The sequence below is a fragment of the Fopius arisanus genome, unplaced genomic scaffold, assembly GCF_000806365.1.
Source record: "Fopius arisanus strain USDA-PBARC FA_bdor unplaced genomic scaffold, ASM80636v1 scaffold00024, whole genome shotgun sequence".
Taxonomy (NCBI): Eukaryota; Metazoa; Arthropoda; class Insecta; order Hymenoptera; family Braconidae; genus Fopius; species Fopius arisanus.
In genome coordinates this window covers 858,177-874,564 of record NW_011887763.1, presented here as the reverse complement: position 1 = coordinate 874,564, position 16,388 = coordinate 858,177, and the positions used below count along the sequence as shown (strand labels likewise).

The 16,388-nt window shown below is 35.8% G+C and overlaps 3 protein-coding genes across 8 annotated transcripts; 1 reads left to right on the top strand and 2 right to left on the bottom strand.

Moving 5' to 3' along the window:
- Window positions 1–659: 659 nt before the first annotated feature.
- Window positions 660–9,001, bottom strand: kar (monocarboxylate transporter 10-like protein kar). Of its 6 annotated transcripts, XM_011301660.1 has the most exons (10): window positions 7,211–7,548; window positions 5,540–6,148; window positions 3,851–4,002; window positions 3,398–3,671; window positions 3,117–3,264; window positions 2,882–3,050; window positions 2,491–2,740; window positions 2,216–2,368; window positions 1,821–1,874; window positions 660–1,028 (listed from the first exon to the last, which is right to left on the bottom strand). In XM_011301660.1, the coding sequence occupies exons 2-10, from the start codon at window positions 5,979–5,981 to the stop codon at window positions 955–957; spliced, it is 1,716 nt and encodes a 571-aa protein (XP_011299962.1). In that variant the 5' UTR covers window positions 5,982–6,148; window positions 7,211–7,548; the 3' UTR covers window positions 660–954. The 6 variants fall into 6 exon arrangements, with proteins under 6 accessions (XP_011299962.1, XP_011299963.1, XP_011299961.1 ...); XM_011301661.1 differs by lacking the exon at window positions 1,821–1,874 and having other exon boundaries at window positions 7,211–7,547; XM_011301659.1 differs by lacking the exons at window positions 660–1,028; window positions 7,211–7,548 and adding an exon at window positions 8,544–9,001 and having other exon boundaries at window positions 1,527–1,874.
- A 1,269-nt stretch (window positions 9,002–10,270) lies between these two features.
- On the top strand, window positions 10,271–13,808 carry LOC105264650 (bifunctional ATP-dependent dihydroxyacetone kinase/FAD-AMP lyase (cyclizing)). Its single transcript, XM_011301655.1, has 9 exons — window positions 10,271–10,567; window positions 10,907–10,979; window positions 11,054–11,158; window positions 11,236–11,324; window positions 11,568–12,030; window positions 12,146–12,532; window positions 12,672–12,922; window positions 13,091–13,218; window positions 13,301–13,808. The coding sequence occupies exons 1-9, from the start codon at window positions 10,445–10,447 to the stop codon at window positions 13,416–13,418; spliced, it is 1,737 nt and encodes a 578-aa protein (XP_011299957.1). The 5' UTR covers window positions 10,271–10,444; the 3' UTR covers window positions 13,419–13,808.
- On the bottom strand, window positions 13,442–15,841 carry LOC105264651 (CAAX prenyl protease 1 homolog). The gene is made up of 3 exons (XM_011301657.1): window positions 15,634–15,841; window positions 15,057–15,203; window positions 13,442–14,979 (listed from the first exon to the last, which is right to left on the bottom strand). The coding sequence occupies exons 1-3, from the start codon at window positions 15,733–15,735 to the stop codon at window positions 13,900–13,902; spliced, it is 1,329 nt and encodes a 442-aa protein (XP_011299959.1). The 5' UTR covers window positions 15,736–15,841; the 3' UTR covers window positions 13,442–13,899.
- Window positions 15,842–16,388: the final 547 nt, after the last annotated feature.

The window sequence follows — 16,388 nt, the reverse complement described above, 5'->3', positions numbered from 1 at the left end:
TCGGAATTTCAAAAACAATGAAATTTCCCGCGGAATTTTTGAATTTTTTCGCGGTGAAAATATCGAGTGATCGGTTTAACTTAATGGAACAGTAAATCGAACTAAATAATTAAACTTCGTTTAAATAATCGAGGTGATAGTAATAATGGAAGAAAGGGACTGAAATTGATTAACAAATGAATTATAATAAATTTGATAGGAATTTTATTGACTTACTTTCTCCATCTTCGACATAATTTCTCGAAATTACAACGGACTTAAATTCGTCTCTAGAATAACTCGTGATAAATCTCTTATTAACATTAATTGCAATTATTTCTGATCATATTGAGCGGACGACCGATGCGTTTTTCTACAACAAATGCATTAATTCTATATCGCCATCATCAGCGCACTTGGAAAATTAAAGTGATAAAATTATTCTATTCAACATCATCAATAATTCATTCATTCAACTGCTCAAACTTTTTTGTTTCCCTCAACTACAGAATTTTTTAAGTACTTCTGTAGCACTTGCGTAAAATATTCTATCGCTATCTCTCAGAACTAGAGTACTTTGATTTAATGGATGAGTGAAATACAAAGTTCTTTTCAATAGTAAATATATATCCGGGAATGAGTAATTCACGGGAAAGAGATGAGAAATTATTGACAGAACGCTCAATTAACAATTCTCATTCAGAGAGTAATTCATTCACAATTTTTCCGTTCAATCGACGTCTCCAGAGGTATATTGCGGCTAAAGATCATCTAAAAAATATGAACACGGATGAAAAAATATGTGATGATCTGTCGGAATTTTCGTAACAGACAAGTCATGATCTGTCATTTGTACTTTTTTTACTCAGTTAAATAGTCCTTCATCCAAATGAACTCGTCGATGGCTTTGAGCGAATGATAAAAGATAATAAAAATGGCAGATTTTGTTTAAACATAGGCTTTTCTTCGTGATATTTAAGTATCCTCATTCGTCTGAGGTGATGCAGGGGTGGTTCCATTAATCCTCAAATGGCCGAGCTCGTTTCCTCCTAGAAATTCCAAAATTCTCGATTTTTCACTCTCGCAGAGGGAAATTAACCGTTGAGGGAGGGAGAGGCGAACAAAAAAATTGCAAGCATTTCAGAATTGGTAGAAGTTTATTCAAACGAAAGAGTAAATCGAAAAGGTGCTGAGAAAATAATTTCTTCTTTCAAAAAAAGTCACTAGATTCCAGAACTCTACGAATTTCATTTATTCAGAGAACATTTCCACCGAAATCAAGAAAGACCACAACGGCTTCATGAAAAAATGGTTAATGATTATTATTATTAAAAAATGTAAAACGATTCTGTCCACTACTTTCCCCGGATTTTTTTTTCTATTAAAATTTTGAAAGCTCTCAGAATAAAGTGACTTTTCCAGTCATTAAAAAATATTATCTTTCTCATCTGAATTATCCATATCACATAAAATTAGCTCATGCATAGAAGAGGAGAAAGATCAAAGCTTTTCTCAATCCAGCAGAAAAGTGACACTAAAGCAACAAGGGAGATAAAAAAAAACGTTTTATTAGAAAATAAAAATAAATGCATTGTCAGAAAAAAAATATCAGTCTATTGCTCCAATCTCATGTGCTCTCAATCATTCGATCAATCTCGCACTAATTAGCAATGGAACACTCTCAGAGTTCGTAATGCATCCACAGTCATTGCCCTGGATTTCATTGGAGCATCTGAAGGCGATTTGACAGTCCATGAATGTCTCTGATCGTTCGGTATTCCATCGACATTTAGAATTGCAAAGTGCAGTGGCTGATAACTGCTGATTGTTTGTTGACCTACCTTCCTGTCTCTGTCCACCAGCTCCATTCGATTTCCACACCGGCTTTTCTATCCCTGTGAATCACACATTGAACCACCACCATACCGAGACTCAAACTACAAAGCATCGTGGTAACAAAAAAGCACAATTTTTTATCGTCGCTGTGCGAAAACCAAGAAAAAATCTCAACCGTTATTTCATCATGAGGATTTAAATTGAGAATTGAATGGAGCAAGCGAATTGTTGAGATTATTTCAGAGCTAGGGAGTGATTATGAGGGAGATATTCGAAAAATTTGGAGAATATAATAAAAAATGAAGTCCCAAGAATTCACCGTGAATTACTGAACAATTAATAACGCCTTGACGTAAAATTCACTTATTCCATTCAATTCCTAATTTATTTGGGTACCAACCATTGAGGCAAGCGTCAGCATTGATGGACTCTTCAGGTGGATGACTCTTGAGTGATTCCTGTGGAGACTCCTCGACAAACCGCACTAGAAACATGGCAGCTGCTCCAATTATCGGGGGAATCCCAGCGAGAACGAAAGGTATAGTGTAAGATCCTGAAATATTTCGATAAATTTTTTCACTTATTAAAAAAAAGACTGCAACATTTATATGAAAAATCTCCTGGACTAGAAAGATTTTTTCTGGTATATATTATTATGGCTTATAAATATTTTACCAGTATGATCGAATAATAGCCCTGCAATGGGTGGACCAACAGTCAAAGGAATGGAGCACATGCCAAGGAGAAATCCAATGGCCTGAGTTGCTCCTTCCCTTCCGCAGATATCGAAGGCAATTGGACCGAGCAATGATATGAAACATCCATCGAACAATCCCATCAATAGTGTTATCACAAGAAGAATGGGGTAATAGGGGGGTGTCAGTGGCAAAAGCATCGTCAAGATGCCTATACTGATGAAAGATATCTGAAATATTAAAATTTCGTCATTCATTTATTGATTATTTATAAGAAAATTCAGAATTATTCGTCACTTTATCGGATATCTTCTCCAGAAATCTGATGAAAGTGAAAGCGTTATAATGATGAATTAATCATGTCGACTTACTTGTTGTAATAATATTCTATTGACTCGAGGCAAATCCGCAATGTATCCAAAAACGAGACGACCAATACCGGAAGTTATTCCAATGCACATGATCGGAAGACGTTCATTGGCGTCATTATCAAAAACCCTCTTCACGAAATTCGCGATGTGGACGTAGGGCACGAAATACCTGAAAGAAAATCGGTAATTACTCCTGGGAATTCAATGGGCATGTGTTATTACGAGTTGTTCCAACCCGAAGAGTGCCAGGGGAATTGCACTGGCCCAGACGACGTATTTCTTCCTCTTCCAGATGGAAGTGTTCACTACTGTCTTCATCTTCGAGCGAAAAGTGCTTTCTGGATTTAATCCAGACTCAGCTGCGAGAGCTGCTTTGCTCGGCACTGAAAAATTCAGGAAAAAATTATTTAAAAAAGATTATTTATTTATTTTCAGTTACTTTCACTGACAAGAAAAAATTACAGGCTTTGGGGTGCAATTGTAATTGCAATTGTAATTGCAATTGTAATTGTTTACCGGGTATTGGTTTGAAGAGAATTGCACACATCATAACGACTGATGTAAGAACTGCCAATCCCCTCAGAGTGCCAACCAATCCAAATCGTTTCAGGAGAGATCCCATTAAGTAAGGCATAATTGTTGTAAAAACAGAACTTCCGGCTGTGACGACACCATTGACGAGTCCCAAATAACGCTTGAAATAATGACCCAAAATGACTAAACTCGGTGTATAAGCCAGACTTGCCCCCAGCCCGTACATAACGCCATAAGTTAGGTACAAAATTTCCACCTGAAACAATTAAACAATTAAAACAATTGGACAATTGCTCTCTCATTACGCATGGTACATTTTCATTAATAAATTAGCGATACGCTTCTGAACAATCGGTTGTAATTATTACGGAAAAATGTAATTCCAGGACTTGAATAAATTTAACTATGAATTGTCATTCATGAAATGATAATTACTTTAGTAGAAAAAATAGATGAGAGCAACATTCCCCCGAAAGCTAGTGCTCCGCCGATGAATGTTGTCATCTGAATTCCAATTCGATCAGTGAGAATTCCAGCAACGGGAGACAGAAAAAATGTCGTTCCTATCGTCAGCGATCCCACCAGTGCTGTCATCAAAAACAATTCTATTAATAGAAATAAATATATTAGAATTTTCTGTAATTATAGAAACGGTGAAATAATTTTTAAACCTACAGTACGGATTAACGATTATTGTTTATACTTTTCCTTGCACAATTCGCTTTTGAAAAATTCATTGAATGTTCATTGTTATTTAATTGACGATTATTTTTTAGCCAACATTTTTCTTTCGTTGGAAAATAATGTGTATTTTTAATATAATTGTTAATAACTTTTTAAAGAGATTTTTAATAGAAATAGGATTGATGCCATTGACTTCTCCGAGTACCAGGCCTCTGCCCTTTTTGCCCCTTATCGCTCTTATTACCGACAAAGTAATACTAATTGCTCTGTAGATTCCAACAATGATTGCTTAATGAGTTACATTATTGACTCAATTGACAAAAGAAATGTATTTTCATCCACTTGATGTAATTGTCTCACTCGGAAATTAAAATAATCGTAATGACCATTTCGCGAATTATTTCAAAATTACAATAACAGCCTAGAAATAAAAATCCGAATCTACGCAAATATCGAAGAATTAAGAGAAAATAAATTTCTCAAAAATTAATCTCTCGTCGCCCAATTTCAAATAAAATATCGAAACAAAAATGTTGCGCTACGATTATGCAGGCCGCGTTATTATTAACAAAAATTTTTGTCAACTGCACGAGGAAATCAGGAGAAAAGGTTTGCGGCAGGTCAGAGGCGTCGATATAACACTATCTCCCACGGAACAATACGAGAAAATTTACCCCATATCATCACGGTTCACTGACCAATTTACGCGCACTGATAACAAATGAGGAAAAACTATGGTGATAATTACACAATACCACGATTCATGGCCATTTTTAATTACAGCATCGTCTGAGTACCGCGATTGCAATGAGTTACGAGAATATCACGAGGATGATTACAATTGACCTGTGCAAAGAAAAAAAATTACCCTGACGTTGCAACAATAACAATAAATGCGATAACAATAACAGTTTTTCACTAATTATCAATTTCATTACATTTTTATTCGCGATTACCATTCCCCCGGAGAAAGGGAGGATAAACCCGATCTTTTTTATCTCTTTAGATGATGTTATGGTAAATTTCAGTATTATTAATTAATTAATTTATTTATTTATGGGCTCTAGGCTTTGCAAGGAGGAGAAAAGGAAATCAGTCGTCATTTTTCGCGAACTCGAGTATTAAATATCGCATCGCGGGTGCAAGGGAATGTACTCGAATTTCAATTTATCCGACCGGTATGAAAATTGATATGTTCTTCCCTCAAGTAAAGTAGTTAATTTTCATTATTCATGATTTAATATAATTCCATGAAGATAAATAAAATGATTCAAAGTGAATTTTTTCCAATTATTTCAATCATTAAATTAAATCAGCAGGTGAATTACATTGGAAATTTCGGGAAATAATTTTATTTTATAATTTTCATAAACAAACAATGGAAAATTCCTGTTGAGGCTCCAGAAAAGAAAATCTATTGAATCTACGAAGATTACTCACAAGCCTTCGACGAGACCTCAGTTTCCCCGGCGTCCCTCAGAATTTCCGATAATTTGAGAAAAATCAGCGAATAAGAGTTAATGACACTGAATAAAATTCCATTAATGGTAAAACTCCCGAGCATTATCATCCACGCCCGGACTCCACCATCCGGTGGCATCTGATCATCATCATCATCAAGCTGTCCCTTCTTCCTCTCTAATTTATTCGTCGAAATGTTCTTTGATTCTCCACTTAATGAACCTATTTGACGATGATTATTATCAATAAAAGGATCACTTTCGTCTGCGTTGTCATTGTCTTGTCTCTCTTCTACTGGTGTCACCTTGACACGCGTCATCATTTCTCCAGTGGCTCTCTGATTTTCAATGACGCATCTTGTGTCTGAACCAACATTTGTACCCACTTCTCCGTTAGTGTCGACGTATCTCGTGGCAGTCATGATTTTTACTGATTATTTACTGGTGATGAGTTTTTAGACTGCTGGAAGGTGTGGCATTGTCACTGCCGGTCAATTCTTGTGAGCGAAGTCTTCGGAGAAAGTGATGACAGTTGTCAAATCTAATCAACTTATCTGTCTAACTATAGCTTTCTTTGACAGTTCAATACCTGCAATTACATCCATTTTTTATGTAGATCATAGACTTCAAAGATTTCTTAATTACCGGTGAAAAAAATCTATTATTTTTTGCCGTAGTTAGGAATCGAACCCGCAACTCTGGACTTACTAGTCCCATTCCTTAACCACTAGACTATCGCATTGTTACGGCTGTCAAGATTAAAATTCAAATAAATAAACTCTAAGCAAAAAATCTGGGAGAAATTAAAGTTTCGAATTTTTACGAAAAATAGTCTGTAGTAATTTTTCTCTCAACAATTGTCAGAATAATTTCCTAAATAAAGCAAAAGATTTTTCTCTTCTATTTTTCGTTTTCGCTCTGAAAAAACATTGCAAGTGAAAATTCTGTTGGACTTCTATTAGATTCATTAAAAGATCGTATTAATTTCTCGCAGACTAGAAAATTTTTAAATTGTCGTGTAAATTTCTTAGAGATGAAATGAAAACCAAGGGATTTTAGAGAATAATCGATTGACCTGGATTGAATTTCATTTTCTCGTTAGAAAATAATTGCACATTCTCCTCTGATTCAAGTCCTTATGGACTTTGAGAGAATCAGAGGCAGTGACTAGACGAGAGAAAATAAAACTAAAAACCCAAGGATCTGAGCAACTCGACTCATTTTTACTCGAATGAATCGCCATTGAAAATTGAACATAATCATCTCTGATGTCTCGGGTTCAAAGATCACAAGTTTGTTTGATAGTCTCAAAATTGTCATCTGCAGTGTAAAAATATTGCGCTCATCTCTCCGTCCTGGTCGAGTCAATTAATGAGTAATTTACCAATTGAGACAAATTTCATTAAAATAAAACAACACGAGAAGTCCATGAGCAATAAAATTTTTCACTCAACCCCAAAATTAATTTTTCCCCGCAAATCAAATTCGTTATGCAATCGCAAGATCAGTCCTCCCTAATTGATAATTTGAATCTTAAAAATAAATTGATCACAGAAAATTCGAGGAATGAGATCATAAAACAAATCAAATCAACAAATCAATTAATTGAGGAAATAAATGTGTTGATGAAGTAAAAGTATCTTTTGTCAACCTCTTGTTCTTGAAGACAAATAATAATCTGGAGCTGATCTTCACCACTTCACCACTGACATACTAAACTGAATTGGGCAGTTCAATTTTTTCTGATTGATAAAAAAAATCTTGGATTTACCAACCAGAGATTGGTGGAAAAAGCCGGCGAAAAAGTCGACATGGGAATAAGATAGGAAATGAGGGAGAAAACAATTCAACTTGATTCTTAAATTACACGAGGCTCGGATGGAGTGAAGCACAATCGACGTTCGTCACCACCACCGAGCGAATATCAACTGAAGTCACTAGATTTCTACGCATATCCTCAGCTCTGATCGACGCTTCAACTCGTATTAACTCTTCAACTAATCTTACTGGTTCTCCTCGATCAATCACTCAGAGCATCATTCAATTCTTATCTTTCCCTTTGAAAAAATCCAAATATCGTGAAATATCCCTTTTCCGTTGGTCAAGTCAACTCATAAAAATGATTTTTCAAAATAATAATGATTGATATCCATAAAATTATTTTGGGGAATTGTTAATTGACATTTTTCTAACTTGAAAAAAAGGTGCATACATTTGAAAAAATATAGTATGTAGTCAAAAGTATATATATCTATTTTGTATGTTTATTTAATTCAAGATTTGGATAAATTCAAGAATTCCACAATCGAAAAATCAGTGAGGTCATCAGTTTTAAAGTCCAGAGTGAATCTTACAGGTCGCAGTTCCGATATCTGTGTCATTCCCAATCAATCAATCTTTATTGCGCATACGAATGACTTATCAATCAAATCCCGAAGAAAATTAACAACAAATTGACGGGCATTGGCTCAATTGACCGCCCGGCCAGATCGATCGAACCGCAAAATTAATTACAAACCGAAATAAATATAGATTAGACGAAGTAACTGTAGAAAACAATACCCTAATGATTTTTTCGTACATTTCCATGACAACTGGATTTTCAAAATGATTAAAAATGAATAAAGTCATTTTGAAATTACGAAAATACATAAATAAGAAATATAATAAGAGAAAAATCAATTAATGAGTCAGTCACAATTTTCATGCGTCCAACACATTTTGATTACTAAACATTAACATAAATTTTATGACAAATTGTTATCACTCCAGGAAGTCGATTCTCGATTTCCCGATTCTCGAGATCATACAATAAACAATCGTCAGAATAAATTCAATTATAAATAAAAACTGAAATTATAGATCAAATATCATTATATGCTATAAAGTTATTAATTTCATTTAATTATGAATTTTTCGCGTATAAAATCCCCAAAAAATATTAAAAATATTAAATATTTTTATAGGAGAATTGGATTTTTTACCTTAATGCAATGGAGAACAGACGCCAAACACATTTCAATGAGTAAACGTCGTGATAAATTCAACGACACATTTTTATCACTCCAGGAAGTCGATTCCCGACGTGGGACCACACGTGGCACTGAATTCACCAACACACGTATTGATTCCCATCATCTTCAGCACCTCAACGAATTCCCAGTGGTACACCGTCTATTTCACTTCGTTCACTATCACACGAATATTTCAGTAATTAAAAAATTGCATCAGCCACGTGTGGGTGGAGAAGGAAATGCTCGTGGATCGATAGAAAAAATTTAATGAATTTTGTGAAAAATGTTTAAAACCGGAAGAATTCGTGAGAATTTCCCTCTAACTGTCACTTTTTCTCGTGGTTTACTGTAACTTTTCGCGAAAATTTTCCTCCATTATTGGTATCAATGGTATCACCAGACCCTGACCTGACCCCTAAAAGCTCAGGCATAGACTTTCCCTCTCTATTCGATCTATTCCACGTGCGCTGTAGGAGACCCACGTCGCGGAAGTCAAGACCTTTTCCCCTTCCTCCGATGCCCTTTTCATTATAGAAAGGAAAATAGTATAATTTTCAAGGTGGACAACATTTTTGACGATTTAAAAACAAGATTTTTTCGTCGTCATGGTTTTTTAACGTTTTTAGAGGTTCAAAATGAGGCGGGGATTTTTCGCGAAAATTTGCGGTCTATTATTTTGCAACTGCGAATTTTCCACTGGCCGGAGAAATCCAGAGGGCGGCAGCTATCGACCCGCAATTTTCAATTCAAAATTCAATAGATTTTTTAACACCTAGAAAAACCAATTTGTTTGAAAATTCCAAATATGTGTGAAATTTTCGGGAATTCTAACGATTTGTCCTGGAATTCTCGAATTCTTATTTCAAATCTGAATGTAAAAAGATTAAGTAATATAGTAATTTCAATAGAGGAAATCTCAAGAGAAAAATCAAGACGCGGAGATAAAAATGGATCAGCCGTTTTTATTCATTGACTCTTCATTAAATAATAAACAGAATTTTAACGGAAATTCTCCAGAGCTTGAGTACAAGTCCAAGATTTTTGGAGGCAGCCCTATATTTTTTCTACTAATCTTCAATAAGTATTTTAAAGACCTATTATAAAAAATATTGAATATTCCCCGAGGAATGACTTCAGATAATTAATTAATTAATTTCAAACGTACGGATTTCGCGCCGGCTTGCGAGCTGCAAATGGCGGCAGCTCGCGATCGCCCGTTCAAATTCAAAATTCATTTGATTTCATTTTGTTACAAAAATGTTATTAACTCCATTCATTCAATTATCTTCACACTCCATTATTACTCTCTCATGATAAATCCCGAATAATTCAATTAATAACTCAACAAACATCATACTAAAAATATTATTCTTATCCTGAAATAATAATAACAATAATAATAATTATTATTATTATTACAGCTATTGGTGATATTAATTAATATCTTACTGATTAACTGAGAGAAATAAAATGCCAATTTTTCTATTTCTTTTTTTACGTTATTTACTGAAGCCAATGGAACGTACTTGAAAAAAATAAATAGGGTTAAACAATTATTTATTTTTCTCAGTGTTTTTTACTTTCCGATAAATCTTCAAGGCCGAACAACGTGATTTATCCTGTACATTCATGCAATCACTCGAGCATCGCGCGTTTACAAATCTGCCGCAATTGCGCATACATAAATACTCTAACATTTAATCTACACCAGTCAGTCTAATCTGAAATATTTTAGCAGACAGTCAAGTCCCAGGGTCAACAGTTCAACATCTCGATGTCAATAAGCGACGAATGACAATAACAAACTTCAATCTTTTTATTACTCAAAGTTCTATTTGTTAAGGGTGATTGCAATCGAAGGTTTAATTATTATGGCATCGAAACAATTCATCAATTCGGCTGACAATGCTGTACATGAGACCCTCAGTGGACTGTGCACTGTTTATCCGGGATTGAATTATCATTCATTGAAGAGAGTTGTCGTCAGAGCTGATGTACGTTATCTTCCGTTTCTCATCTGGATAAATTCTATTTATTTCTATTCATTTCCTTTCGGAATATTATCCAATCTGTCAATCTCCACGTAAAAAAAATTGAAGTTAACCAAAATTATGTATAATTTATGTTTCTATCAAATTTTATTATTATATAATTGATACAATTGATTATATTGATGAATATTTATCTTCCACTGAAAATTCACTTGAAAATTATAATGAATAATAATTAATGCTATTGCTATAAATTATGTAATACATGAATTATGGACTCTCGATTCGTTTTCATTCGTATTCTTTCTGGCTTTATTTAATTTAATTGTTTTATTCCTTTAGTTTGATGAAAGAGATAAAAATAAAGTCTCCACAATCTGCGGCGGAGGAAGTGGACATGAGCCTTTTGCTGCAGGTGTTTTTTATACTCCATTTTTTTTTTTCATTTTCCTGCTCGCAATGAAAATTTTCAATTGAATATTATTTTAGGATTTGTGGGCAGGGGAATGCTCAGTGCATCGGTGGCTGGCTCTGTCTTTGCTGCACCACCACCGAATAATGTTCTTCATGCACTGAAATGTGTCCGAGGGAATGGTAATTAAAAAATCGCCTAGTTACTCTCGTTATTCCGCAATTATAGTACATTAAAGACATTAAATATGAAATTTCAGGTGGCACACTAGTAATTATTCCGAATTATACGGGCGATTGTTTGAATTTTGGTATTGCTATCGAAAGAGCTAGACAAGAAGGTCTTAAGGTAATTTAATTTTAATGTTTTGATTTGCAGTTTGTTTATAAAAAAAATCCTATAATTGTGATAATAATTATACAATTGTTATTATTTTTTATATCGAGAAAGTAAAAGTGGCGAAATTCAGCGATAGAACTTTCCGTTGAAAAGAAAATTTTTCAAATTTAAAAAATTGAACTTTAACGAGAATCAATTAAATATTTAAAAAAGAAACTTCATGAATTTTCCCTTTAATTGAAAATACATTAGATTGCAGAAATAGTGATTGGCGATGACTGCAGCATCTCTAGCAGTGAATTGGGTAGAGCAGGAAGACGAGGACTCGTGGGGATGATTTTCGTAATGAAAATAGCAGGAGCGCTCTCCCAGAGGCTAAAACCTCTGGAGGAGGTTCATCATCACGCGCAGATTGTGTCTGAGAATATCGCGACATTTGGAGTTGGCATGAGGGCCTGTTCCCTGCCGGGACAAGGGCCTATTTTCAAATTACCTGATGATGAGATGGAAGTCGGTCTTGGGGTCCACGGGGAGGCGGGATACGACCGGATGAAGATTAAAAATTCCAGGGAAATTGTTTCAATTATGTTGACGAGCATTTCTCAGGCGCTTTCGTTGACGAAGGGAGACGATGTTGCAGTCATCATTAACAATTTCGGAGGAACCAGCCAATTGGAGCAGGGGATTCTGGCTCATGATGTGGCTGAGCTAATGAGTAAGTTTTTGGTGGATTTTTTTTAGGGATTCATTCAAAATAATCCACTCAATTTTCACGCACAGAGAAAATATAGTTTTCATTTTTAGAATTTACGTCTTTTTTATCTTTAAAGGGAAGAATGAAGTAAATGTAGTGAGGACTTACTCTGGAATGCTCATGACATCCCTGGATGGTGCTGGTGTCCACGTGAGTGTTCTGAAGCTGCCAGAGGTCCATGAAGAGCTTTACATTCAGTGTTTGGACGATCCAACAGATGCTCCCTGTTGGCCAGGATGTTCTCTCAGTCGCCCCATTGAATTCACCCCACAACTCGAAAAAGAATCCCACGAAATTATCCGCGAATCGGGGAAGCGACTCGAAAATTCAGGCATTAAAATCTTTAAGGAGTGCCTGAAAAATGCTTGTCAGGCCATTATTGAAAATGAGGAAATCCTAAATAATTTGGATCGTGGTTGTGGAGATGGCGATTGTGGAACCACTCACAAGACACTCGCAAATGGTGAAGACAATTTATAACTTCAATTGAACTATTAACAAAATATTATCCTTAATTATCTGAAAGTTTATCAATTTTTTTTGAGAATGGATGGATTTTAGGAGAAGTTATTTTGTTATTTTGATTGAATTTTTGAAAATAGGAATCCTTTCGTCATTGGAGTCTTTAAAAATCCCTTTTCCTGCTTCTTTGTTGATGGAACTCTCCGGAATTGCTGAGGAGTGCATGGGAGGCACCTCTGGAGCTGTTTACAGTTTATTTTTTGCAACATCTGCTGCTGCATTAGTGAGGAATTCAGAGGAGAACTGGAATAAATTAATAGCCGATGCCTGGAGAAGTGGAATCGACGGAGTGATGAAGTACAGTAAAGCTCGTCTCGGCGACAGAACAATGGTAAAAATAATTACTCAATTATTCATTTGTTTAACACAATTAAAAACGAATTCAACAAATTAATCGAAATGTGTTATGAAAATTGGACGACAATAAATACTGAATTCTCAACGTTCTGCCATCATTATCGGGAATTCAAATAGGATTTTTCATGTTGATTTATTCCAGTTGGATGCATTGGAACCAGCCTGGAAGGCATTTAATGACAATTCAACGAAATCCCTGAGAGATGCGACAAATGCCGCAGCAGAAGCAGCACGAAAAGGCTCTGCTGCAACTGAGAAAATGGTTCCCAGGTGAGTTATCTAAAAAGATTGCAAATATCCAAGAGAAATCAATTCGGAATTCACTACAATTCTAGCGAACTATATTTTTTAGAGCTGGCAGAGCGTCGTACGTTAAAAATTCCGAATTCCTCACGAACGTGGATGCTGGAGCCTTCGGGGTCGTCATATGGTTAACAGCTTTATCAGAGACACTGTCGAAATTCCAGTGAAGTGAATGAAAATAATAAGACAGTTTCTGTATAAAAAGCCTCTTTGGTTCACAGAATTTAATTGCAAGAATATTTTACACATTTATAGCGAGAATGAGAGCATTTCTATAATGAGTTTTATAAAAATCATCCTGGTGATTGCATATGATTGCAACTTCATGATTACAACTTACACTCCCCACTTCTGCATTAATTACAAATGTGAAAAGATTTCATAAAAAAATCTTCGCTCTCGTTAACAAATCTTAATCATTAATTTATCAATTTCACTTCGAATCTCATTCGAATTTCTCACAAAAAGGTTTCTCAATTGATTTCTCTCATGCGTGTATTCTTGTTACCCTTCAGTTTCATTCGATCCACTAAATAAAAAAATGGGTTCTAGAGTTATTCGTATTGCAAATTAAAGTAATAAAAGTATGAAACCCATGATCACGCTCTGGAAAACACTGGCATACTCGAAAAATTCACAGTGCTGGTACTAATCGACTTTGTCCAGCGCCTCCAGACGCTCCAGCAGTGGAGGATGACTGTGATACCATCCAGAGTACAATTTATCGAACAAGGGATAGGCCAAATTATCCTTCTGAAGTTTCACCAGAGCACGTTTGAGTGCTGCTGCATGGCCGAGTTTCTTCCCAAACTCATCGGCTTGGAATTCAAATCTGCGTGAATTGACAGTCATCAAAACCCCAAATAGGGTATTGAGGGGTGTGAGAATGTACATAGTGACGATGATGAGACCAATGAAGATTGGCTGACTGCTGGTGAAGCCAAAGGCGGTGTACATTGGTGCGTAGTTAATGAGCTTGGCGAAGGGAATGAAATTCATGATGAAACTTATCTGTGCCAGCATAAGTCCCTTGATAGTATGGCTATATTTCCAGTGCCCCAGCTCATGAGCAAGAATAGCAAGTACCTCATCGACCTCGCATCCGTACTCCTTGCTATCATCACTCTTATTCTTGCAGTATCCCTTAACAAGAGTATCAAATAGAACAATTCTCTTGTTCTTATAGAATCCGTACAGGTAAGCATTGCTGTGGGAAGACCTCTTGGATCCCTCAACAATGTACAACTTATACAATGGAAAACCGAGGGACGCGGCGAGGGCCTCGATTTTAGTCTTGAGCTCACCCTCAGGAAGGGGCGAGTACTTGTCGAATAGTGGTGCTATGAACTCTGGATAAATCACTGACATGAAGAGGGTGACGACGACGACGAATAGCCAGACGAAATAAAAGAAGAAATCGCCACCGTTTTTCACGATCCAGATGAAGCCGCAGAGGAGAGGAGGTGCTATCAGCTGGGATACCAGGAATTTGAGTAATTGATCTCTCAGGAAGAACGATAGTGTCTGCTTGTTGAAACCGTGTCTCTCCTCGGTTACAAAGACATTGTACACTTTGAAGGGAAAATCGATGAGGAAGGACACTGTTGTTATTACTACCAGGCATGCAGCACTCGTCAGGATCTCGTTGTCACCGGACAATCCCACTGCCTCGATCAGCATTATTCCCCATTTCCAGTAGTAGTGGAATGCAAATGCCAGAATTAGAACCTGCGGAAAAACGAATGAATATTTATTTATTAATCATTGAAAATTAAAGTCAGTAGTTCACTCAATCGGTTTCATACCGTGTTGATAATTGTTGTATATAGATCATGAATATTACTGCACCCGTTTCTATCTAGTGCATAGAGTCGCGCCTTTTCGTACACATCAGCTGACATCAGACCATCTAGACTCGATGGAATAGCAGCGAGATTTTTCATAAGTTTTCTCTGTAAAGAAAAAGATTAAAAAATCATTCGTCTTCATAACGTGACGCGTAGAAAAAAAACCCATTGTTTCGATAAATTTTTAACTATTTCCTTTCTTGATACTGAGTCACTACTTCGTTTATCAGTGGAACCGAGTATTCACTTTTCCTCAAGAAAATCGAGGAAGAGAATCTTCAGGAATTTCTCCCACAGCGTGAAATAATGAAAAATTAAACAGAATTTTCCTCTTTTAATTACAATTTGATTTTAAAATCATGAACACCAAAAAATTTTCAACGGATAATTCCAGCATTTTAATAAAAGAAGTTTTAATTACTATTTCGATCAATTGCAATGAATTTCCCGTAATTCTTCTGGAGTATCAATTGATCTTTTTCTTTTGGGTTGAAATTTTGATTTAGCAAAAAAACTATAATCATATATTTCTAACCTGCCGCAAGCTGAGGTACAGTTCCCAGAGGTACAAAAGCCATATCACAGTGAGAATCTCAAAACGTATGTGCTCTTCAAAAAAGTTCATGAGGCTCCCCATAATAAATTATTTTAATACTCCAACACCACTCCGATATTATCATATGGATGGTAGACTAATGTTGAGGGTTTCTCGTATAAAGCTACAATCGATAGAAAACACCAGTGCGAATTTAGTCACGAATAGGATCAACCAGAGAGGATTGACTAAAGTAGAGGCTCAGGTCTGGGGGTTTGAGTGACCCCAGACGCATCGTAGTACCTCACCCCAAGGGAGAGAGGGTGCCACACGCAATGCTGGGGTGTCTACCTGTTACCCTCAGTAGCAGTCCCGCTGTCAGAGGGACCAGTAGATGAGGTGAACGTTATGTCGTGCGTTACGAAATTGGTATTCACTGAAATTGAACACTTCAAAATTTTTGAAAAAGTATCAGGGGAACATGAAAATCGAGAAGGTATTCACTGAAATTTAAAAATTCGAAATTTTTCGAAAAGTATCAGGGGAGCATGAAAATCGAGGAGGTATTCACAGAAATTGGAAAAGTTGAAAATTTTAAAAAAAGTATCAGGGGAGCATGAAAATGGAGGAGGTATTCACTGAAATTTGAAAATTCGAAATTTTTGAAAAAGTATCAGGGGAGCATGAAAATCGAGGAGGTATTGACTGAAATTGAAAAATTCGAAATTTTCAAAAAAGGATCAGGGGAGCATGAA